General features: G+C 37.2%; 2 protein-coding genes across 6 annotated transcripts in view; one reads left to right on the top strand and one right to left on the bottom strand.

The window, feature by feature from the left end:
* Positions 1-891: 891 nt before the first annotated feature.
* Positions 892-6,793, bottom strand: stoml2 (stomatin (EPB72)-like 2). The gene is made up of 11 exons (XM_026174269.2): positions 6,714-6,793; positions 6,576-6,619; positions 5,950-6,102; positions 3,513-3,612; positions 3,335-3,393; positions 3,142-3,243; positions 2,921-3,055; positions 2,404-2,548; positions 2,215-2,294; positions 2,005-2,133; positions 892-1,894 (listed from the first exon to the last, which is right to left on the bottom strand). Exons 2-11 carry the CDS (start codon positions 6,615-6,617, stop codon positions 1,769-1,771), a joined length of 1,071 nt encoding a protein of 356 aa, XP_026030054.1. The 5' UTR covers positions 6,618-6,619; positions 6,714-6,793; the 3' UTR covers positions 892-1,768.
* A 1,184-nt stretch (positions 6,794-7,977) lies between these two features.
* LOC113025958 (protein unc-13 homolog B) overlaps positions 7,978-25,663 on the top strand; it is a 66,289-nt gene continuing 48,603 nt past the window's right edge. For all 5 annotated transcript variants that reach the window (XM_080304427.1, XM_080304426.1, XM_080304425.1 and 2 more), the window contains exons 1-4: positions 7,978-8,369; positions 16,762-16,791; positions 23,095-23,194; positions 25,526-25,643. In XM_080304427.1, the coding sequence (XP_080160553.1) occupies positions 8,348-8,369; positions 16,762-16,791; positions 23,095-23,194; positions 25,526-25,643 (270 nt within the window). In that variant the 5' untranslated portion in view covers positions 7,978-8,347. The remainder of the gene's footprint in view (positions 8,370-16,761; positions 16,792-23,094; positions 23,195-25,525; positions 25,644-25,663) is intronic.

Genomic DNA, 25,663 nt, shown 5'->3' with positions numbered 1-25,663 from the left:
CACCAGAGAGTTAAAAATTTTAAATAAGATGCGAGGATTGTCACTATTAGAGGTAATAATCTTAGAAAAGAAAGCCGCTTTAGCCATTTTGGCAGCAGATTGGAACTTCGAGCGGCTAATACGTAAAGAATCATATGATGACTGAAGTCTGTCATTCCTCCACCTCCTCTCATCACGCCTACACAAACGCCGTAGAGCACGGACAGAGTCGTTTAACCAGCATTGCGAGTAGGTTCTAGGGCGTTTGTGTTTAATAGGTGCAACGGTGTTAAGAATAGAGGAGCATGTAGTTAAAAAAGTATTGGTAAAATTCTCAAGTGTGTTTCACATTCAGACCCCTCATTACATCTGGCTTCAAAACACCAAGATGGTAGTGGTGAAAATGACCATCTCAAGAATTCACAAGTTTTCATACTCTACACTCAATTCAGAATCGGCAGTTAACCTAACAGATGTTTTAGGACTGATAGGATGCAAGACAGAACAAGGTACAGGAAAAACATGCACAATCCACATAGGAAGGCCCCAGGTGACAGTCTTTTTTTTTTTTTTTTTTGCTGAGAGCCAAGTGCAAGTCACTGGCCCACAGTTTATGTACACACGTTTATGCCTGTAAGGCAAGGTAGAGGGCTAATAAACCAACTGCGCTTTTCATGTTTGCCTATCTTTTTTAGCAGGTAACAAGATAGGCAAACGTAATCAGCATGGGTGTGTTTTTATTTTAATAGCCATTTGATAGTTTTCAACATGTTTGTATATTTGGAACATTTTTGTCCAAATATTTCATCTAACCACATCTTTTCAAATCTTCTCAGACTTAACATGCCCGGTTGCCCAGTTCATATTCCATTATTTTGTAGAAAACAGAAATAACAAAACAAACTTCAAGTCTTTGCAGTGAACCTTGAAATTTAATAAATATATCCGGTAAGACATCAGATATGAATACAAATACTCGGAGGAGAGGAATATTTTGATCATCGAGCTGACACGGGACATTACCTAGACTTTGACAAAAAAAATTCTCTCTTAATCATTTCAAAAAGTAGGTTTTTTTTTTCTAAAGGAAATTCTAATGTAACCTTTTCATGGGGATATAGCTTTATTATCGATAGGGTAATGTTTCAAAAAACGTAGTAAACTGTGAAATTAATACACTTTTAGAAACATTGTGAGGAATCCAGCCAGGCATTGCATGCAGCAACTTAAAGTCGGTGGTCCCATCAACACAAAGAGGGAGAATTGTCACCCATTTCTGTAAATAATACCTATGTATATATTTTCACCTGAGCTGGCTTTGATTATTATTAATAATCTCAGAGAACCTGAATATAGCTATTTGGGAAAACATGGAAAATAGGCTGCAAAGTGAGAAAACATGATGGTATAATCTACAAAAACCTCAGGTAGAGAGGTCAAAAGGGCTCAACATATTAAAATATAAAATTGCTCAGGGGAGACTTATTTTTGCATCCGTGTCTGTGCTGACATCCACGTCAGCTGGATAGACTCCGGTATCTGTGTATTTGGCTGGAGGCTGGTGTTACTTTCTCAAACATACACTAATTAAACCACACTCAGTGAAGATTACGACTCCCCATACAAAAGGTGTAACTTTCCCCCAGGCTCCAGGACAAGGCTTCGGAAGAGTTTTAAAGTTGGCAATTTTTCCCTTTTGTCCTGTCATTTTAAGGTCTGTGTGAGAACAAACCGTGGACCTTCAACATAAACTGCTTCTTCTGGTTCTGTGTCATTTATTAGTTTGAGTTCATTCATTAATTCCTTTTTCTTGAGGTGATCCCGATGGGTTCGCAGCCTCTTCACGGTTCTCCTCCAAAACCTCTGGAGTTACCCTCATGCTTGGCTTTGCCAGCGTGCTATAAATAGTCATAGCCTGAGTGGCAAGAAGACAAGATAAGCATCATTAGGGGCATGTAAACTTAATAATTTAGAAGCTGTTAACATATAAATCCAATAGTTGGGACTATTGGATAGCAGACATACCTGTGAAACCATTCCACTAATGTCACCAGTGTTAGAGGGCAGAAGGATGGTGTTTGACTCTTTAGCGAGGTTTGAGAAAGCAGACACGTACTGCTCAGCTACACTTAGCGAAGCGGCAGCATTTCCATTCTGAATTTAAGAGGAAAAAAAAGCATTAACCAATGAAAAGCTTTTGTAAGTCAGACTGTGAAAATGGAAAAGAACATTTACCTGCTCTGTCAAAGCATCTGACAACATACGGATGGCCTTGGATTTGGCCTCAGCTTTGGCTAGAACTGCTTGAGCCTCACCTGGACGGAGCAGAGTAGTAGGTAACAGGGAGCATATTAGCCTCTAAAAGCAAAAAGATGTGAGATAATTTGTGGAAACTGGAGTGATAAACCAACTAAATGCACTTACCAGCCGCTTTATTGATCTGTTCTGCTTTTTCACCCTCCGAGGCTAAGATCTGTGCTTGTTTACGACCCTCAGCGACATTAATGGCTGCTTCTCTTGTCCCCTCAGACTCCAGCACTGTGGCTCTCTTTTTACGCTCAGCTTCCACCTACATGGGGTGAATAAAGTGTCCTGTTCAGTAAATTTAAGTGATTTAGTCTTGTTCCCACAGTTGAAATATCTACTGCTATATGCAAAAAATGTTTCTGACCTTGTCTGAAAAGACCTATAATTTATTTAAGGTACTATGAACTCTAGTTTTTAAGAATCAGTGTAAAACCTCTTAAACTTAACCAAACTTACCAACACAATATAAGAAAATTATTTGACTACAAAAGGTCTCTTTTCTGTTGAAGATTATAAACTGTACTTGAATGATGGCTAAGCTGTACTTTCATGTAATACCCATTTGTACCATAAGATCGTGCAGTGAATTAAAAACTAAAAATTATGCTTTAAAAAGCTCTTTTGTTTCTCTCACCTGCATCTGCATGGACTCTTTGACACGAGGTGGAACGTGTATATCTTTGATTTCGTAACGAAGGCAACGGATTCCCCACTCGTCTGAAGCTTGGTTGATGGAATGGACGATGTTGGAATTCAGAGACTCCCTTTCCTTAAAAACAAATGCAAAGATAAAATACAACTTGTTCCTTCATGAACAGAGAAAAAATATGAGATGAAACAGCAGTTTGTCTTTACTCGGAACACTTTGTCCAATGTGAGTTTGCCCAGTTCTGAACGCATGGTGGTCTGTGCCAGCTGTGTGACAGCATACTCTGGATCCTCAACACCGTAGCTGGCCTGTGAACAAACAAAAGTATAAAGTGAATTTAAAAAAAAAAAAAAATAAGCAAGAAGATTTTTGGATCTGTTCTAATTGTTGCCAGCATACCTTAAAAGGGTCTAGTATCCTTAAGTAAAGCACGCCATCAATCTGCAGTGTTACATTATCTGCAAGTTCAAAGAAAATATAACAATATGGAGAAAACAATCAATTCTGTTTAAAAAAAAAAAAAAAAAGCCTGCTCGTCCTCCTGTGAATAATGAGAAATAAACAATGTCTTACTTACCTAGGGATACTGCAGACTGCTCTGGGACATCAATCACAATTTCTTTGAGACTTTGAACATAGCGAATTCTGTCAAGTATGGGTATGAGGAAGTTCAAACCCTATAGATAGCAAAAGGGAAAATGTTAGGGTGTGCCAGCAGTGAATAATGTTTGGAATTTTAATGACATAGTCCAATAATAAAGCAAAATGAGTTATAGTATTGTTGCTTAAAGGCAAGTTTCTTTAGTAGTCTATCAAAATAAAATACACTAAAATTTCCATGGTATGAATGACATGGTAATATTTGGCCTTTTAATGATTTCTTTGAAGTGGAATGGTTGTACAGCATACATCTTTAATTACTTTAAACAAATGACAATTGGATGACCAAGTGTGAATTCAAGTTGGATTGCATGTATACATACGGGCTCAAATATAAACATACACTCACTTAATTGTGTTCATAAGTGGTGCTGAAGGTTCTACAATGTGTTTTAACTTGACAAGGCAAAGGCTGCCATCATGACTGACTACAACTGGTAGTTTCCATTTGTCAGCATTAAAATTATCTGTTTGACAGCACTCACTGAAGTGACCAATACTCAGACCAATGTGAAAGTTCAAGGAAATCAGTGAAGATCTAAGGAGAATTGTACATTTACACAAGTTAGAAAGATAACTTGAAGCCATTTCTAAACAGCTGCAGAATCTAAGATCATCAAACAAGTGTACAAAAATACAAGATAGTCAGATGTCTTACAGGGCTCTAGAGACAATGAAAAACACATCAAATCTGGTTATGGAATGGATAAAACACATTGACATTACATTTCTGGAGCAGCTTTTATATACCCCCAATCTTAATCCTATTGAAAATTTATGAATGAAGCACAAAAGCTGAGTCCATGTCAGGAAACCAGCCAGTTTAAATTAACTCTCCCAACACTTCCAAGCAGAGTGGTCAAATATCAGACTCAGTTTTATTGTCATTCAACAATTTGACATGTTATGAATGAAACACAGTTACTTAGGTCTTGGCATTGCATCATGCTGCCAAACAACAAGTGAAACAGTAGGAAGATTAATCAATTACCAAAAAAAAGTAAGAAAATATGCCACAAGTGTGATGATGGCATACGATCAAAATATGATCCAAATTGTCTGGTCAAGGTGCAACTTGATAAGCAAATATCAGTGGGCCTTTGTGTATATTTTTGAGTCTGTATAAACATTTGACCATAAATCCAAACTCATGCACCTAAATCTTGTTTTTTTTTTTTTTACATCATTATGTAACCCAGGGCTCTAGAGTGCAGCCTATTTGGCTAATTTATCAATGGTGCGACTAAAAAAAAAAAAATATATATATTAGGATGCATCGGTACGACCAGCTGTTCAAGTATTTATAAAAAAAAAAAAAAAAAAAGTCTTTGTGTGGTCAACAACAGACACACATTAGTCGTGTCCAAATTCATGGGCTGCATCCTCCTGAGGACCGCGAAGGCCGGGTCCTCAGAAGGTCGGGTAGGCCGGAAGTAAACGGCAGATTATGTTTAACAATGGTTTGGAGACTGCATCAAATAATAAATCACATACGATCCACTCCGAGCCATAGCCAACTGAAAGTAAAAGGGGTAAAGTATATACATTTCGAAGACAGTGGCTTGACCAGTTTCTTTGGCTAAGATACAGTAAAGCTGACAACATGATGCACTACATTTACTGTGGTGCAGTGGCGGTTTTTGATACGGGCGACATGGGGCATTGCCCAGAGCGGCATCGTGAGCATCTGCAAAGAAAAGTTGCTTGCAACATTGCCTATGATATTCCCAAAGAAGAAGCTCCGTCCACCAAGTTCAAGTCCAAAATAATTCTTCACAAGAAAAATAGCTTGAACATAAACCCACATACAGTAATGATGTCGCGTGCGCCCAGTTTATAGGTGTCATCCCAGACACACTGGGGGAAAAAAAAAGGCCAAATTACAGGAGCTGGCCATCTGAGGGGGAATGTGACTGCAATGGAGGATAGTCCATAAGATATCAAGCCTTTGAGACACTTTGAGGTCCTTTTAATTTAGAGTTTCTTTTTATTGATTAAATCTTGAGATGTTTTAAGTTTACATTTCAGCTCAGTGAAGCACTTTAAGCACAAGCACTTTTTCAGTAACTTATCTTTCTTACAGAACTGTGCTCCAAATAAATAACTTTGTGTTGACAAGACCTCTGATCACAACTGTATTTGATCTGTATTTGTAATTGTGGTAAGTTGGAAAGCTAGGATATGTAACTGTAATGCAGTTTAGTTCTATGCAATATGATTTGATTTGACCAAAATGAAAATTTATGAAGTTCATGGTCAAACTGGGGATCGAACCCATGTTGTTTGGGGAAGAACACCATCTATTTGTTGTGCTTTTTGTTTTTTGGGGATCTATTAAATGCAACAAAGTTTACCGGCTCCAAGATCCGATGGAAGCGACCCATCCTCTCCACCACCCAAGCCTCCTGCTGGGGCACAAACAGCACCACGGTGTTCATGGGCAGGCTGGACGCCCATCGCTGCTGAACTGGGTTAACGCACAACCTCGGCACGGTCCGCTGGGTCTGCTACAGAGGATTCATTAAAATGTAAACAGGTGGCATTACTGCATGAATTTGAGCCAAGACTCATAAGACTATCTTAGCTTGTAGAGCTTAAGGTTGCTGAATAAACATCAATGTTAATATTCTTGTTTTATGTTTCAATTTTAAGTTTTTGGTTAGACTTATTTGGTCACATTCTACATATTATATATATGAACGAGGTCATTGGTAAATACCCATTTGAGTGTATACAGTATGTGACCATATTAATCGACCATAACAAAGTCTTTCTCTGGCCATACCAGCTAACCAATAGTTCATTTTCATCTAGAAATAATCATTATGTCCGCAGGTGTTCCGCTAAAAATACAGTGCTATCGGGATTATTAAACGCACGGGCTCACGCTGATGAATGACACCTATTTCACCAGCCACAGAAAAGAACCGGTGCACGAGATGTTAAGCCGAAGGAGGCACACAGTGACAGTTTCAGTTACCTGCAAAATGAGGCCGCCGGTCCGACACAGCGTCCGTAACATCGCTGAAAGATTGCAAAAGGACTGTTTAAAATTAGAAGATTAGGTTTGGTAAACTACACTCTGTTGAGACTACACAGTCACGCGAGTGACCCTTACCGATCAGGAAATGAAAGTTACATCAGTGGTGCAACGCTGAAAAACTCCCCCAGCGCGGGAAACAAAAAGTCATACAGTGGTTCCGCTAATAGATACATTAATAATAATACATTTAAAAAGATATAAAAATATAGGACGAAATAAGTGACTTTAATACAAATGTTCACTGTATGACTATTATAGTGCCCTATAACTTTTGTCTTTCACATAAACTAGTATATTCTTTTTGCAGTATGTCTGTAACTATTTCACGTTTTAAAGGTTACTTTTATTGCCACTGTTCTCTTTAAGCACCTTTCATTGTGGAAGACTGATAATCTATTATGAAATATAATATATAAGTCTACTGAATCTTATTAGTTAATAAAAAATATTACTACTGGCAACTAATAGTTGAGTAATATTTCGACTACTACTACTAATTTTTTTGTTTTGTTTTGTTTTTCGTTAATAAATGCACTCGTTCTGGTGTAATGGCTGACACAATTCATAAGGTGGTGCTATTTGTTTCCTTTTTGCTCACTCAACTCAATGTTGTCTTTTGGGGTCATTTGGTGTATGTGATAGCAGTTAAACACACTGTGGGGGCATTCTGTATGAACCTTTTCTTTTTATTTCATTTTTTAAAGTAAATATTTATTTAATTTGGTAAATGGAAATGGAAAATGCTAATGTAAGGATTTATTAAATAGATCAAATAAAACCAAGCTCAAAGTCAATCTAAAATTGTGAATTATCAGTGCTCAGAAAGGATTGTTTTGCTAAAAACAAACACAAAGACTCATGTTATGTGTTTAAAAAAAGACAGAGAAACTCCATAAAAATATAGCAAATTCACCATTGTGGCACAATTTATTTAAAAAAAATATTGTACAGTTTGAAAGCATTGAAATGTAGTTTTACTTAAATTTTGTATTTATGGAAGAACTTGAAATTCATGAGATTCGTTAAAGAATACATTTTTCATATAGCTTATTTTACTGATCCCTACGAAACCTAAAATTTAGAAATCTACAGATATCTCCCCACAGTTTACTTTTTTATGTGTGTGACATGCCCAGAGCAAACACAGCTTAATTACAAAACATTTTTTTGAATATTTAACAAACAAAGAACCAAAAAGCTAGGTCACTTTGAGTACCTTAAATGAATCTTTCTACTAAGAATCGTTTTATATTGTCTATGGTGAAATACAAAGTTCTGGATGTTTACTTGAATCTGTGCGCGTTACCTGTGTCTTCCGCCAACCTGTCCCTCCCGGCGATTGGACAAATGTCTACATAAGGCTCAGCGCTTTGGCATCCTGATTGGTTGCCTCAGATGCCTGTAACAGGTGTCCCGACCCCGCCTCCTCCCCCTCTCCTGTCTCTTTGCTCTCGGTCTATCCTTCAGTCTGGAAACCTGTGATGAGAGTTTTAATAATGGCGTGGCAGCAGAGAGGGGCAGCTGCTCTCTGCCCAGGTCCGGGACCGGAAACCCACCTGTAAACATCAAAGAGGAATTTATCAGCAATTTTTTAAAAAAAAAATCTGTTTAGTGACTGTTATAATGTTACCTCACAGAGTAAATCTCCGCTGAGAGGTCGCTCTGTAAACTGTGTGAAACTACTGGATTGTCGCTGGAAGCGGTCGGTCATGTCGTTACTGTGCGTCAGAGGTAGGAGCTTTTATCTTTATTTGTACTTCATAAGCGATTTTGTCTTTGTTTGTTTGATGAGTTTGCTGAAGTCATAGTGATAATTCCAGTAACAGCTTACAAAACTGGTTTTCTAACAGTAGGCGTTCCTCCTTGGGTAGTATCTGGAAAAAAAGTACCTTTATCCTGACGTGATTTTACGTTTTTAAAAACCAAGACTTTATAATTTTTATCTTTAAAAACTCAACAGAGGTATGTATTTATCATTTATGTTGAAAATAAATCCTTGGGGTCCTCAGTGACAACTGAGGATTTTATAATCGAACTTTTAGTGTCTCGTCTTAATATCATCTCCCAGCATTAGTTTCGTAGGCCTCTACATTGAAAGCCTGATTCAGGGACCAATGCTGGGGGAAAAAGAAACCGTGTTTGCTATTAAGGAATCCGTCTTGTCAGAAGAAGGTTGATAACAAGGTTAGTGTTCATTCCATGTTAGCGTGCCGTCTACCAGAAGACTACAGCGAATCGGCTGGAGTGATGGTGGAGAATCCTGCTTTAGAGGCTTTTACAGCAGAAGAGCACATCATGCAATATCCCATTCAGCAACAAGAAGCCTGACACCCAACTATTTGCTCCACTGCTGCTAAGAGCTCGATTAAAAAAGAAGAAGAAGAAGAAAAAACTACCCCAAACAGAGATAAATTCCCCCCCCCCCCCCCCAACTACACAAGCATGCCTATCTGCAATAACACAGCCATCCTCACCAAACTACTTGATTTTTTTTTTTCGTCTCCACAAAATTTAGTCTCTCAGAAATTAATCTATATTACTCTATGTTACTCTTACTGACTGCTCATTAGCACAGAATCCTTCATGGGAGAGTTTAAAAGTTTTGGCATCTGCTATAGAAGTAATGGAGCATTAATAATCCCCACTGATAAGAAATTGGAATAAAAGTCTTTTTCTTCTTTGTAATTCAGTCTTTGAACATGTTTTACCTGAAAACAAATAGGCTTTACTATATTGTTTCTCTGAGTGTATATTATGGCTGGGCCATATCATACCGTTCACGGTAATACCGGTATAATGTCGGGCAACGATAAGAAAATGAAATATCGCGATAGAATATGGGTAAAACGCGCATGCGCAGTGCCTTTGTTTTCATACGCACATGGCGGAAAAAGCATGGCGGCGACGCAGAATGAGAAGGGCGAAAGTGGATCGTTAAATGAAACTGATGAATCAGAATTGGTTTGTAAAAATGCTGCAACTTCAGTGGTGTGGAACTGGTTTGGCTTTTGTCCGTCAGATACACAACAAAGCACTGTTTTTAGTAGAGCATGCTAGCGGCCGTCGTTATTGCCGTGTGGTTTAGAAAATACGGAACACTTAAAATCAATCCTTTGATTTTTCTGAAAATCAACAGTGCCCCTTATAATCCCGTGTGCCTTATGTATGAATTCTGGTTGTGTTTACTGACCTCGAAACAATTTTATGTCGTACACGGCGCTTGAAAATCTGTCAAATGTTTTAGTACGACTTTGCTAAGCTACGAACCCACACCGCTTGATGGATTGTCGGAGCATTACGGCTATCGTAGGCAGGCGCCTCGTGGAGTGATACGTACTGTGCTTCAACATAATATTACCGTATTATGTGTATAACCTCTTTTTAAGTTTTGTGGATATTATACATGGTTATGCTGAGGATATGTTGGCCAATTTCCACTGGAAATGCCTTTTGGTTAAACTGTCAGCAAGGATTTTGCATTTGCACTGTTAAATTTTTATATAACTTTAATGCACATAAAAAACAGCTGCTTGTTTAAGTGAAAATACATTGATTTTTTTTTTTTTTTGCACGAATAAAGTTGTGGAGTTGTAAAGTATTTTGTCTAGTGTCAATTATATCGTCAGTTATATCGTTATCACAAATTTTCAAATGTATATCGTTATAAATATTTTCGGTCATATCACCCTGCTCTAGTGTGTATTCCTGATAGTGTACTGATTAGCTTCCAAGTAATGGCAAAAAGCCAATGACTGTGTTTACATTAAAAGGCACATTTTCTTTCTTTTTTTCCATTTAGTCCACAAATTCTTGTTATCTGGAACTTGTGTGCATGAACCTATGCATGCCCAGACACATCTGTGTTACAAGTGTTGGTTATATGTACATCAAATATAAATCTGTTTAAGTACCAATGTACTTTCTGGTAAAAATAAATAAATAAATAAATTGTGAATATAGTTAGACTCAGGAGGTATTGGGACACCTGTGCACCATTCTGAGAAACACAAGGAATGGTTCAAAAAGAAGCATTTGATCTCACTTGCTTGAAAAAGTTAATCTCAGTGCCTCTGCAAAACCTCTGGAAAGACTGTTCTTCTATTGATTAGTGAAATTAAAGCTAGTAGGAACTGCAGCCAATAGATTACAGGAAAGGTTAGAGGAAGAGGAAGAAGTAGAGTAGATTAGCTTAAAGGGTGCTTGGGCAGAAGCTTTGTGATTAACTAATGTTGTGAGTCATCGTTTGATAGCACAGCTTGACAGTGTTGCCTATTTATTGCTAGTTGAGATGTTTCATCACCATGGCAATGTCTTTATACAATAGATAAGTGGTTGCCCTTACGAGTGAACATGTGGGGGAAACTCTTACTGTGCATCAGGTCAAGGCTGAGTTGACACATGGTTCACGTGGATGACACGATGCTGGAGGACTGGAGGTGCACAGATATTGTGTATGACATTGACATTGCTGATTGATTTAGTTACATGATATTTGTGGTTAATAAGATTTTCTTCGTTTCGAAGGCAGATGAAGAATCTGCAAGAGCTTATGCTTGGCTGTTAAAAGAACGCTTTGTGTGGTGCTCCACTTGAAATGGAAAACATTAATTGAAAAATGAGGACAAAGATGATCATTGAACTGTGGAGTCGCATACTTAAATGTTGAACATTAAAGCAATTACATTTGCAAATTGCAGGTGGGTTACATTATTTTAATGATTTTTGGATTCAGGTCAAGTCAGATTTGCCTGAGGGGCGTTCATTATCTGGACAGGAGGTAAAAGCCTCAATGCTTGTATTCTTGGTGTCAACAAGGATTATGAAAATGGTAGAAACCTCCAGAAAGAGGGAGGGATCTCTACTCCAGTCATGTATTAATTAAGTGTATAGAATAGAGCAACATCCTGATTTTCAATTGTGATTAAAAAATTATGCAGAGCAAGAAGCTGTAGCTTGCTCAGACCACCGACACATAGACCTAGAGACTAGTCAGCACCTGACTGGTTCGAGTAGTTGCTGGCAGTCACAGTAAAATTGATTGCCAAATCCCTGTTCATGCAGGCTTAAAGACTGGACAGTAACCAATAGATAAATACTATTCGCTAGTTACAAATGTGTATACAGTTTTTGCTTTGAAGGCAAAATGTCCCGGTTTTTAGTTTGTGTTTGACTCTTTCAAGTTTTACTACAGCTTAACAAGAGTTTGCAGACAAGTTTATGTCTTCAGTGCAAACTATGGGCAACCGTGGCAATCTGATGGCAACCAAAGCAGCCAAAAGGAGGCCTCTGGTACAGCATAGTCTTTGTGACCAATTTTGCCAGGAACCTTCAGCCACAGCTTGCAACTGGTTGAGGAATACACATTTTCTGAAAAAGCATACACATTTTCAAATATGAGCCAAGTCTGCTTGGCTCATATTTGTCTACAGCCGAGTCAGTTGCTGAGGACTTATGCTGAGATAATAATTATATAAAGGATGCAATGGAGAGATAAAAGTGACTGAACTGGAATCTAAGGGGTTGAGTATAGTAACCATCCGAGTAGAGGAATTATGAGAGAAAGACAGAGTGAGAGAGAGAGAGCTTAGAGATTGTGGGAGTAATCCCCTTGCCATCTGTTGCTCTCTCTCCTCTTATTACCAGCTCCAAGTGATCAGATCCAACAGTCGACACAAAGCGGAAGTACGCCACTGCTTTGACTCTGGTGTCATTTCCTGTTCCTACTTTCCTGGTTTGTGCCTGCCTGCATGTCCTGTTATTTGGTACATCAACATTTTCCTCTTTTCCTCACCCCTCTATGGATTGTAGAGCAGTCTGTGTATGTAGCAAGTGAAGTTGACTAAATCCTGCAGTGCTTTAAGAAACAGATTAACTGAACTGAATTTAAATGTCCAACCCCCAATTAAAAAATAGCTAAAAATAATTTCTGAACACTGATATTATTTGCTGTTCATTCGTGTTTATACAGAAGAAATAAAGTATAGATACTGTTTGCAGGGGGTTAAAGTCATTATTTGGCTTATGAACATCATGAGCTGCAACTTCAGAATTAGCACACATTTTTAGAAAATCTCTATCTATGAAGTCGTTTTTTTGTTTTTCTTTTAAATTATCATCTGGATAACACAGATTGCTACAAATCGCTAACAGTATACAGTTTGTTTGGTTTCTCAGAAAGCTGCAGGATTTTGTGATTTTTAGTCACATTATAGATGTTCGGAAAGCAAAATGGTTAAATAAAATTCAGCTATTAAAACTGTGAGCAATACACTAGACACCATCTTATGATGTTATCACACCAGCTGTGAAATCTAACATGTCAGTGGTCATGGACACAAATTGTCATGCTTTTGCAGGTTAAAGTACCTCAAAGGTCTGCTGTTTGAGGAAACATTTTTCATACTATAAGCACATATTATGTCCATTTAAAAGGGGAGGTATCACCATGGCGACCAAGGCAACAAAGCTTTAAAAGAAGTGGCAACCACTGTATCCCAAACCATGATCTTTTTTTTAAACGGTAACCCAGTTTTATGTTCCCTTACTTAAAAAATATGTTCTTTGTAATGTCTAACCCCAACCAAGTCACTGCAAATGTCTAAACTTAACCAAGCACTGCGTTTTGTTTTTTTATTAATAACATCATTAAAAGAATACAAATGTTGTGTGACAATCTATGGCTTGTATAAACTGAACACAAATCTCAAGATGATTTGCTCTACCAACAACCTCTGACCTTCAAATGCAGACTCTTATTGTGGTATTGTTTTCATCTCCATGGACAGGAATCACTACATAAGAGATGATTGATGAGAAGTTGTGTTGAGTGACCCAAAATAATGCTGAAAAATTAGTTTTCAGGAACAAAAATAAACATTACAATTTGTGTCCATAAATGTTAATCAATAAAATAGAGAACAACTTAGAGGTGACTATTTCGTGAAGTGTTGTGAAACTGTGTTGCATATGTACCATCTGCAATAGTGCAGCTGGTGTTAGTTTCAATTTATGAGGTAGTGTTTTGTGTCATCATGTCAAATTTGTAAACTGCTGGGGGAAAGCGCTTTACTTTGCTAAAGAGAAATGATACTGGATAGTACTGGGGTGGGGGATCTACTTTTATTGAGACATGCGACTGCATTAATATATTTGAAACAAAGTATGATCACAAGCAAGTAAAATTAACCAAAAAAGAAAAGAAACCAGTAGGTTTTGAAGAACAGTAGATAAAGATCAACTACACCCATCAAATTAAGCATGGACAGAAAACGATAAGGATCAGTTTCCACTGCAATCCCCCTCTCTCTGGTTTAATGACCTCCTGCTCTTTGGTCCACAGTTAAAATTAAGTGATGCAAATGAGAAAAGAAGGCCACAGCCAGCTCATTTGACTTAGTGGAAAAAAGAATCATACTGCTAGCTTCACTGAAGATTTCCACTGTTCCACAATGAGTTATGTAAAAGACAGGAAACACTGGGGGAGGACCAGTGGTCTTTTTTTTCTTTTTCTTTTTTTTGCTTTCCATTGTTATCCTAGAAGTAAATTCGGTTAACTCTGTGTCTTTGATTTTTAGTCTTTCAGTTTACATTTGTGGCTGCATGTGTTAGGTTTGGTGCATTCCACTTCAACCTGCATTTTTATTCATTCTAATCGTTACTTCACTATTAGTTTTCTAATATGCAAATATTACTTTGCTGTATTTATATGCATATGGTTCTCTGTAATTAAGAGTAATTAAGAATGATCAATTATTAGAAGACCCGAAAACTTTATACTATTGTTTTAATGTGCACAGAAAAAAACAAGGGATGGTACATGAAAATATGAAAGCGTTATTTGTGCCTCCATCATCCCATTCTGGACATCTGGCAGCTCAGCCCTTAGAGGTTTAGTAGGTTATATGCCTGCACACATAACCCTGCCACTGCAATCACAACTAATCCTCTTCAAATCGCTTCACAATCCCATAAACATTATTGTAAAGATGCATTGAGGGGCTAAAGACGGCAGGTCGACTTATGAACCAAAATCGAGCAGCACGTGGTTCTTCACCATAAGTAATGTCTGGAGGTTTTTGGAAATGGCTGCTGTTATCAGACATTTTTGGTTTATTTTGTATCTTAATACCCATCTGCCTGAGTCCCATTTTTCCTTTGTTTTGTTTTTTTTTGTTTGTTCACCAGCTGTTAAGATTTGTGATGCAGCTGTCAAGGCTTATGCTTCATGATTATGTAAAAGTTGCAATCCAATAAAAATGTATTTGTCACTGCTAATAAAACAGAGGTGCCAGTCTTTAGTATCCCATTTTTCATTGATTTAACTTTGAAGCGTTCTAACTAAAACGATAAGGTTTTTACAAATATATTTTACTATAACTGAACTGTTATGCATCCGGTTTATCAGTTATGAACTTAGCAAAACTATTAACTATGACACAATAATTTGAATGAAGCTGAAAAATATAAATAGTGTAAAGTTGATTTCTTCACATAGTTCTTCTGTTTTGATCAAACTGCACAAGAGTTCCTAAAACAAGATGATGTGTTTGTACTCTTCATTTGTTGCACGTTGCACCAACTTATGACTTACTTGCAGTGTTGGGCAAGTTACTTTGAATAAGTGATTAATTATAGTTACTAGTTACTTCTTCAAAAATGTAACTGAGTTACAAGACTCTAAAAGTAATTAATTACTTGAAAAGTAACTATTGCGTTACTTGGCCATTTTTTGCTACTTTTGATTTTACCTCTCCATTTCGCCTTTAAAAACTATTTACTGCCTTGTTTGGTATCATTCTTTTCAGCACAATCTCATGTGTCTGAATTTACAGTTATGTTTTCATTCTGACATATTGTATTAACACAACTGATCTAAAATCAGACAAAAAACATAAAATCCGAGTAGAGAAAAATAAATTTTTTACTGTAACAACCACAAACATGTTTATTGAATCATATTTCATAACTTTAAATGCAAATATAAATTGTCAATTTTAAAATCATATGCACAAGTTTTGCAAACAACAAAGTTATTTGCAGCCATTTACCTTTTTTAAAATAACCATTTCAAACTATTTACATTACAATCAGCTGTTCCGCATTAAAGTAGATGCCACACAAATTATTTGTGCCACTCCCAAAAAATAATTTCTGTCCACTATAAAGGAGAACATCACAGCCTAATACCTGAAACACGCGTATATATTGTTTATCATGACTCTTGTTTTACGCGGCCTATCAACACAATTTAAAAACTGGTATATATCACCTTGTTGCTTTGTCATCTTGAAGTGGTCATGTGATTGGCTTACCACGACTACTTTACTCTTCCTCAGTGAAACAGCAGCACTCATACGATTGTTTTGCCGCCTAGCTCCAGGTGTTTTGCCAAAAAGTGATCGACTGCCAGAAAGTGATTGCCATCCGCGGGTGCGCGCGCAGCTGCCTCAAGCTGTAGGGCCCAGATCACTTACAGCTACTTCAGTGCAACTGATATAAGATGCGGTAAACCGAAGACAGGTTCAACCGTCTGAATGTTGAAAAATAGTAACGCGACCACGCCGCATTTTCTTGTTAGTAATGGTAACGGCGTTGTAACGATAGGAATAGTAATTAGTTAGATTACTCGTTACTGAAAAAAGTAACGCCGTTACTTGTAGCGTCGTTATTCTGTGTTTGTATTTTAGACTTGTCTTTTAAAAATAATTTTAAAAAACCAAACTCTTTTGATTCAACATTGTATTACCATCATTTGACTTACATTGGAGTAGTATATCGCTTTGCTACAGTACATAATATACATATTGGAAGTTTTGTGGATGTTAATCAAATGTCAGATGTATTCATTAAAAACAATAAGTTTGAAATAATTTATTTAAATAATTTAAAATTCTATTTACACTGTGCTTTTAAACTGTGTTTTAGGTACATAAACACTGGAAAGGGTTAATTTTAGGTCTTTGGTAGGTGAGACCCCTCAGGGGCCTAAGATTTACCTATGTGTCAGTTTTAGTTACGTATTATAGTACGATGTTTATTCTTAAGCTAGTGCAAATTAAATTTATGTAATTGAGCTAATCTTTGTTTTTGTGTGTGTGTCTGTGTGTTTCTGTGCGCTGTGCAGTGAAGAAAGCCAAACTCCAGGGACCACCAGGTAAGAACTTTCTTTATTCACAAACTTTATTCCCATTCTCAGGCCATTTTACCTTACATTTTACTAATGTTCATTGTTCACAGCTGGTGAGAGATTTGTATGCTGTGAAACTTGTGGGATTTTTGATTATGTTTATTGGTGTTTGTTTGTTTGTTTGTTTGTTTGTTTGTAAAAACAAGAATGTCTGAACTCTCATCCATGTTGAACTGTAAATTAACTCAGTTATCCAGTTACCCAATGAGGATGTCCAGAATTCTACACATTTTGATCAAACCACCACTACTTCTGTGAGGTTGCTTTGTGTAGACTTTGTTAAAAATATGCCATGTGTACTAATTGTCTTATATAGGTTAATCTCTTAAATTCTGGCAAGTCACTACAGGCGCTAGGGTTGATTTTGTGTTACGCAATCCTGGGTCTTTCAGTGTCATGCCATGCAGGTGGACATAGATCAGTGTCCAAATCCCCAGACTCTCCAACTAGGCAAATCCCTCTGGTGTTCAGGCTCTTGTCTACCTTTACGCCCTGTGACATTTCTGGCAAGAGCAGAGAGGAGCACTAATATAAAGTCAACTTAGCTTTGAGTTTGCCATTGATATTTTACTCATTTGATGCCAAAATAACTTCTGTAAAGTTTTTTCTAACCCTTTTTGTAAAATTTCTGATCCCTTACAAAATGTGAATTCAAAAAGAAGTATTTTGTAAATCATTAACGTCCTAAAGTTAATAAAAAATGTAAAAAATTAATGGAGGGGTAGCATAAGAGTGGAAAAGTTGTTAATACTATATACCTGTGATACATCTCACAACTAGTTATGTTCATAAGCAACACATAATGGATGTGAATGGGTATCAGAAAAGCATTTCGAAAAAGGCTAAACCTTTTAGAAACAGAGAAAACTGGAAAAGTGTTCATTATTCTGCACAGGACAATAGTTCGGGGATTTAAGAATGACTCACTGTGACATTAAAATAACTTGGGATTTCATCATCAGTACATAATATCATTGAAAGATTCTAGGAAACAATACAGTATTAGTTTTTGGCTTTGTGTACAAGCCCAAAAATCATTACCGAGTGGCCATAATCTTCTGGTCCTCAGACACTGCTACAATTTATAAAAAGAAGTGATTATCTAGAGGAAGTAACTACATGGACTCGGGACCACTTCAGAAAACTTCTGTCAATTAATGCTATGGTGCATTCACAAATGTAGTTTAAAAACCATCAACAAGGAAGTAAAATATACAAATCAGATCCCAAAACACTCTGTCCCAGTACTGGTTTAAGATCCACTGAAAACTGTCATGTGGGTTGACCAGTCCAAGATTGAAATTCTTCCTTGAAATCTTGGACACTGTGCTTTCCAGGCTATTGATAATGGGGGACATCAGTGCACAGCTGAAAAGCTAGCATTTGCCTTTCAGACAGTGTCTTCACTTTCTAATGCTGTGAGTTCAGTTTTTCTAGCCAGCATCAAGTGACTGAAGTTGATGCTTTTTTAAGTTTTTTGTTGTATTGTCAGTTTTCAAAGGGCTTCGTAGCATTGAAACTTTAAAGGGATTGTAAGACTTTGCTTGGCTGTCTATGACCTCCTCCCTCTTCCGGGTCATACGACATGTGACACCTGTCTCAGAGCAAACATTAGGTGAATTTCACTTTAGCCAGGCATCTCTCTGAAACAAAATGTAAACACTAGTCACTTTTGTTGTTGGTGGGGTTTTTTTAGAGGGCAAAGATGGAAACGAAGGCCTGCGAGAGAGTTCTTAGCTAAGAAACAAAAATAACCAAATAATAAGTTTAGCATTTTCATGTGTTTAAAGATGTCCCTTGTAATGTGTTATGGTGTTAAAGATTTTGTCAAAAAAGTGTATCAAGAGTAGCTTTTAAAAAATGTCATCAAAGTAAAATTTCCAACTAATCTAAATGAGCTGTTTTCCTTACGACTTATGAAGTGATATCAGCTCAATAAACTGATGTGTGAGCTTATGAGTAAAGGTGTTTTAGAAAACAGACTTTGAAAATATACAAATAATGAACTAATGTATTTTATTTTATTTTTTTCAGCAAATTTGGTTAAACATAGCCAATGCTGTTTTGCTGTCCTACTTTTTTGGCACCGTAAAGTGTGGCCATGATCCAATGAGCATGAAATATTTTGATATGCTGCAAATGCAATGGTTTGTGCTTCAAAACTGCATACCATGATGTGTTGAGCTGCAAATTGTAAGATCAGATTTCTGCATTTTTTTTATGATTATTGCACCATTTTACTTTGCATTTTTGTGTGAATAGCAATAAGGGATAGATTCTGAAAGAACATATTACTTACCAGTTTTCTTACCTCATGATAATTGTACTTGCATAGGGTGACATGTGACTTATTGGAAGAGGCCTCAAAGTTTACATAAGGCTGGCCTGGGATTGATGTTTGTATTGTGTCTACACCACACCTGTGCTTGGATGGCTTTTAGGCCTTATTTTGGCACATATACACAAAGAGTTTTGAGAGAATACTGTAAAACAGAAGGTGACGTTGTTTGAACTAGTTAGCAGTCTATCTGTCTATCCACTGATTTGCAGATAATAGCTGTGTGCTGCTAGATGTGTGCTTGCAGAGTCTCTGGTTGGAATAAAATGGGGAATATATCATTTTAATCACAAGCTTCTCTTTTAACTAAGTAAAAAATAGACTTCCAGGTAATATAATTGCTTGAGAACACTATTTTTGCAAAACTAACTTACACATGAAGATATTCAAGCAATGGTAGGAAAGTCCTCTGATAAATGTATGTTTTGTGTTGCATGCAATATTGATAAGTGGCCTGATGTTGAAATGCCAGTCTTCCAGCTGCCTGCATTTTCCTGACTAATTTATTACTAAGAAAACTCATCACTAATCAATAATGAATGAAGACGTTTGACTGAGGGTTTACGGTGATTCTCAGAACATCACATGATCATTCGATTTTTTGCTGCTTAAGAGCACATTGACTGGTGTGCCTTCACTGTTTTACTGTGTGTGTGTGTGTGTGTGTGTGTGTGTGTGTGTGTGTGTGTGTGTGTGTGTGTGTGTGTGTGTGTATGCACACATAAGCATGTTTAAATTTGCACCAACATGGTCAACAGATCATGTTTCTTTACATGTAAGCAACAGTTTGGGTTAGGCAACTTGACTCAATCAACACTGCACTTTCTTTCTGCAATGGGCCTACAGAATGCATAATCTTATGCATTAATCTTATTAAAAATTTCATTATTTTACAGTATCTGGAAATTCTCATTAAATGTGCACACTGATGGTTAAAACTGGTGTAAAGATTCTTGAGGCAGACACTGATTTTAAGATTTTAAAATCAGTGATTTTAAGAAGATTTTTAGAATTGGATAAATATAACTGTCTCATAAACACATTGAAAAACAAGCAAACTTGATATGAAACTGTCTTAAGCAGTATATTTGGCTAGTGACTAATGTGTCTTTTCTTTACTGCACTTCCCATGTCTTAATAGCCTGTAAGTATATATAAGACATATATTTGCAATAATTTAAAGATGATTTATCCAACTATTGTGCTGAGATTACTGTAGAGATATCCATAATTTCTTTTTAAATAATTGCATATTGACTGAAATGTTGGTTTTCATTAGATCTTTGTGATCCTCATACTACACAGTAACCATATAAAACATATCTCTCATGTAGGGTAAGGCACTGATGTGCAGGTGGATACCTTGCTTCTGAATACAATAAAGATCTCTAATGGAGTTAGCAAGAAAAAAAAGGGCAAAAAAACACTTTTCAGCATACTGGATTTTGAAATCTGTGTGGAGTTAAATCTATATTTACCAAGTTGCTTGTCATAACAAGTTACAAAGAAAGACACTGTAGACATAAAATGTGACCACTTAGGAAACGTACCTTCGGTTTTATCTTGAGCATTTGTGTTTGCTAAACTTTGTTTTTCTCATATAGCAGTTATAGCCCAGTTATTGCCTAGCAGATTTGACCGGTGACAAATAAGTTTGTCTTTTCTTTATTGCACTTCCCATTACTTACGTACGTACTTATGCTTACATGCACTATCATATATTTGCACTAAGCTAATTATTACATGTGTATAATGTGTTTTATAATAGTGGTATTTTGACTGAAATTTCAGTTTTCATTTAATGTTTGTTGTCCTCAAACTATACAATACAAACATAAGACTAGTCTGTTATATTGGTGAGACATTGCTATGCAGGTGGATACTTTTTTTTCCCTCTTTTTTCCCTCCAGTCAGTTATTACTTCTTCCTCCTCAACGGTGTCAGCCGTATCAAGGAAAACGCCTGGTGTAAAGGTCCGGCAACCACTAAGTGGCTCTTATCTAATCCATACATCCTCTTGCCTTATCTCGTCTCTGCTATTCATGGGAGCTGGCCCAAGTGTGGCACAAGGCATGGAATATCTAATTAGGGAAAAGCTTCAGCATCCCCGAGGCAACTTTAATACTGTGTGTGTTCTGTTGCTACTGTTTTCACAGGACACTAATTAGGTCTGTGTCCTGTCAGTCCTGGTTCGCGGTCTCAGTGTCACTTCAGGGATTCTGCGCTTTCAGTGCACTGTTTCAGTGTGCAGTCTTAAGTATCTATTTATGTTCTGTGTCAGTTGTATGAATCCACCTGTGTCAACTGCTGGCAGTCCTATTATGCCAAGGAGTTGATTTTACTTATCTGGCTGCTATGTTAAATGCTAGTGTAGGGTAAATGTTTCAGTTTGTTGCTGGAGGAACCAGGGTAATCTTTGTTTAGTGTGGTCATGTGACTGGTCTATACAGGAACAGCTGATCTCTTGCTTTTGTTTCCCATAGACCAAAGAGGGTGATTTGTGTGTGTTTGTACTGCCTGCTTGCACTGTTGGCTGTCCATATCAGGGAGCCACCATTCAGAAAATCAGAAACTCAGAACCATAAACGTGCTGTCAGTTTATGGAAAACATAGTCATATTAATATAGTTGTATATTTTTTTGCTAAAAACTTCAAGATGATATCCATCCAGCTGTATGTTGTTAAATTTTAATATAATTTTCTGCTTGATAGTCTTGTCATTTTGTTGGCGTGAGCATTTATACCTTGCTACTTGTGCTACTCTAATTGACGTGAGGAAACATTGTTTATACGAAGGTGTCCTTTTAATATCTTGAATCAGATGATTGTGAGCTATTCCCTGAGTAGTATTCCATGACATATGATAAAGTATATTTTATTTATCAGTCAGAAACAGACATCCTTTTTCCTTTCCCTTTCAGTCCTCCTCCCACTCAGCTTTTGTGTCCATGTGGGGGGATTGAGTTGTAGCGAGGACCACCAGTTGTGCAGGACTGGTAACTACATGAGGAAAAATGAGCACATCAACAGGCACGTGTTGATGCCCCCAACCCCACAGTAGGAAATGAAAAGCTGGTAGTTTTAGCACGGGTTGCCTAATCCCTCATCCATCCACCCTCCCCTTCAGCACTGACCGCTGAAGCATACAGTTGTTGAGAATCGGCTGTCCAGCACTACTGGCGGAAGGAAGTTGACTGAGATAACTGGGTGTGAAAGTTGTATACACGCACACAGACATTTGAGTCAATGTTTCAGTGGTTTTCACAGGCAGTAGACTCCTAGCAGGGCTCAATTTTTGTGTATAGGTCACACAGTCAACAGTTGCGTCAAATGTTAAAAATGCAACTAAACCAACTATATTCTATGTATTGATGATATTAGGGCTGACAGAGACCTTTTCTGTAATAGTAACAGGTCAGTAGTGACTTCAGCTTTATTACATCATGAGCAGGCATGCTTCCTTTACAACGTGTATTTTTTAGAGGACAAGGGTATTTTAAAAAAACAGCTGCACTTCATAGTGGACTAGAGACGTACCATGTATTTGTACATCCTGTAGTACTATGTGCTGTGAGGGTTTGGCTCTCATTGGAGATTAACAGGGTTGATTTGCTGGCCTGGGTTTGGCTTGATATAGTCGGGGGAGGAGACTTATCTGCTTTTACTCTCACTGATAGTCCTGATGTCTTTTTTTTTCCTCCTACAGAAAACAGAGGTAGACCTGGCATGGTAGTTCAAACATCACCTCTGTTGTTCTATCCAATAGTAGACTGTCCAGAGTCTTACTATGCTATGTGTCTTCATTACTGCTTAATGAATCCCATATATTCCTGTTAACTCATGCGTAACGCTCGCTCTCCTCCATATGCTTTCAATGCATTGCTGCCTCCTCATTATAATTAAATCGTAATCTGCCTTTTCCTCTGTTTCAGATAAGTTCAACACCTATGTGACGCTGAAAGTGCAAAATGTTAAAAGCACAACTATCACTGTGCGTGGGGACCAGCCCTGCTGGGAGCAAGATTTCATGTTGTAAGTCAATCTGAAATACAGAAGCAAATACAGAAACACACCATTTATCATGGGGAACAAAATCAAACATTAATACATAAAAAACCACACACTCTGCAACTCTGTGATAGAAACAACACATCCACAATTTTATCTCTCCAAGCTACTCATCCGAATGCTTAAACGCTACAGTTTTTCATCTACTCCATTCAGTTTAAGACAATATATCGTAAAACAGCTGTTGGTCATTTCCTCCTTATAATTTATTGATTTAATTTCCCCATTTTCTTTTCCCAGTGAAATGTATGTATGGTGACACAAAAGGCAACACTTTGTTGCATGCGCACCATTGTTTGTCTTTTGTGAACTCCCTCTTTTGGGACAGTGTTTGTTTTTCCAGGTCCCCTTCCTCCAACTGTCCATTCATGCTTTGTCACTAGGTGTAATTCCAGGTTATTCATCAGGCTTTCCAGCAAATTCTGAGCACCATCTGTTACAGCGACCCAGCTTAAATTTAAGCAGAAAATGGGAACTTTACAATTTCAAACTTTGTATCTTAGTACCTACCATGCAATTATTTTTTTTTAGGATTTTTATGTTACATTTGAAATATATTGTCTAAAAACATCATCTGAACAAAACAAATGAGTAAGTAGTGGTTGTCTCAGTTTTGGAAATTAATAACTGCAATTGTTTATTCAGTTGCACCTTCTCTTAATTTAACAAGTCATAAAATTTTTTTACATTTTCTTATGTTTTGTTTTTTGTTTTTGTTTTTTTGGCCTTTTAGCACCTGACTATCAGATTTGTTAAGGTCAGTAACATTACTCCATATAGGCTATGGGCCTGCATGCGCCAAGACAATAGCCCATGAAATATAAAATGACACCATCACTAGTCTAAACTTTGATAAAAGGCAGATTAGATGTGTTTTTGTGTTGTTTATGCCAAATTCTGACCCTGCAGCATTTTTCCAATTTTCCACTGTACAGTTTCGCTGAGTCTGTGCAAATTTGAGCTTCAGTTTCCTGTTATCAGCTGACAAAAGTGGCATCAAAAGTGGTCTTCTACTGCTGTAGGTCATCTGTTCCTAGGTTCAGTGTTTGGCCTTTTTTAACCTTCCCATCAACTCAGCGCAGCCCATTATCCTCTGACCTCCGGCATCAAAAAAGCATTTTCACCAAGAGAACAGCCACTCACTGGATATCTTCTCTTATTTTTTTGGACCATTCTCTGTAAGCTCTAGAGATTGTTATGCAAGAAAATCTCAGTAGATCAGCAGTTTGTGGACAGTAAAAATCACACCACGTTCAGTGTCACTTTTTATAATGCAATATTTATTTGCTTTTAGAACAAAGGGAAACTGTCTTATACAGCACACCACAAACATACAATATATTTGGTTTCCCGAGAACATTACCCCAAACCCTAAGTCCCTTTGTGACTGACTGATTAGAAGTTTACTTTAATGAGCAGTCAAGGAATTGTACCTAATAAGTAGCCGGTGAATGTGTATTCATATAAGGAAAAACAGTCCTGTACGAATTTAAATTGAATTAGGTTGGACTACATGGTTGTAAATCAGTCTACACAAAGTGGTTGGAAAGTGATTTAAAGAAATAAACGATGATGCTTGTATTTGTATTTGAAAATAGATTGCAATTTATCAGCAATTTTGGCTTTACCACTTTATTTTGCATGTTTAAAAAAGACATGGATAATGCAAAACGTTAAAATAAAAGGTGGCACAACTGGAAAGATAATCTAAACAGCAACATGAACAACAATAAATCTCCCGGTTAAAAATAGCCCCAGTTAAATACCTTGCTATATGTATTTATTCTCTTTTTCAATGAGCAAATGATTTAGGAGGCCTTTATCTCTGCACCTGAGCTCTCTGGACCCCACCACCCTCACCCCCACCCTTGCTCTTTTTTTAATTATCTTTTCTCTGATCTTGTTTTTGTTTGGTCCGTCAGTAGTTGTAAAGTGGCACAGATGAGAATATGCAAATGCCCTTGGTGTGTGGCTGCTTTTAAAATTCATGTGCCATTTTAATACTGTCATCAAGCTGTTTTTGAGCCCTTTGAATAGCATGTTGAATGACAAAACAAGGCTGGAAATGATTATGACAGCTAATACAGGACAAAATGAGGAAGTAGCTTTTGTAGCTAAAGCAATAGTAGCTCCTGATAGCAATCCTTTAGAAATTTCTGGTTTAATTTTTGCTTTTGTTTTTTTCCATTTTAAAAATTTCTTATAACGAAGTTACATTACAACACAGTTATTGTTTCATTCTTTTATTCAGTGACATTTTATCATCATCATCATTTGTTACTTGAATTTGCACAGTGAGATCAACCGGCTGGACCTCGGCCTCATTGTTGAGGTGTGGAACAAAGGTCTCATCTGGGACACCATGGTGGGGACTGCATGGATTCCATTAAAAAGTATCCGACAATCAGAGGAGGTCAGAACTTACACCCGCAC

The sequence above is a fragment of the Astatotilapia calliptera genome, chromosome 7 (genome assembly GCF_964374335.1).
Source record: "Astatotilapia calliptera chromosome 7, fAstCal68.1, whole genome shotgun sequence".
Classification (NCBI taxonomy): domain Eukaryota; kingdom Metazoa; phylum Chordata; class Actinopteri; order Cichliformes; family Cichlidae; genus Astatotilapia; species Astatotilapia calliptera.
The sequence above is the reverse complement of the archived record's forward strand: the minus strand, read 5'-3'. Positions and strand labels throughout refer to the sequence as shown.

What these genes read in the sequence shown, in the direction of transcription:
- stoml2 (XM_026174269.2), bottom strand. Translation starts at nt 6,617, where the DNA reads ATGTTACGGACGCTGTGTCGGACCGGCGGCCTCATTTTGCAG. An exon ending in TCCATCGGATCTTGGAGCCG is followed by an intron (nt 3,613 to 5,949) that starts GTAAACTTTGTT and finishes TGCTATCTATAG; the next exon opens with GGTTTGAACTTCCTCATACC. An exon ending in CATTGGACAAAGTGTTCCGA is followed by an intron (nt 3,056 to 3,141) that starts GTAAAGACAAAC and finishes TTTGTTTTTAAG; the next exon opens with GAAAGGGAGTCTCTGAATTC.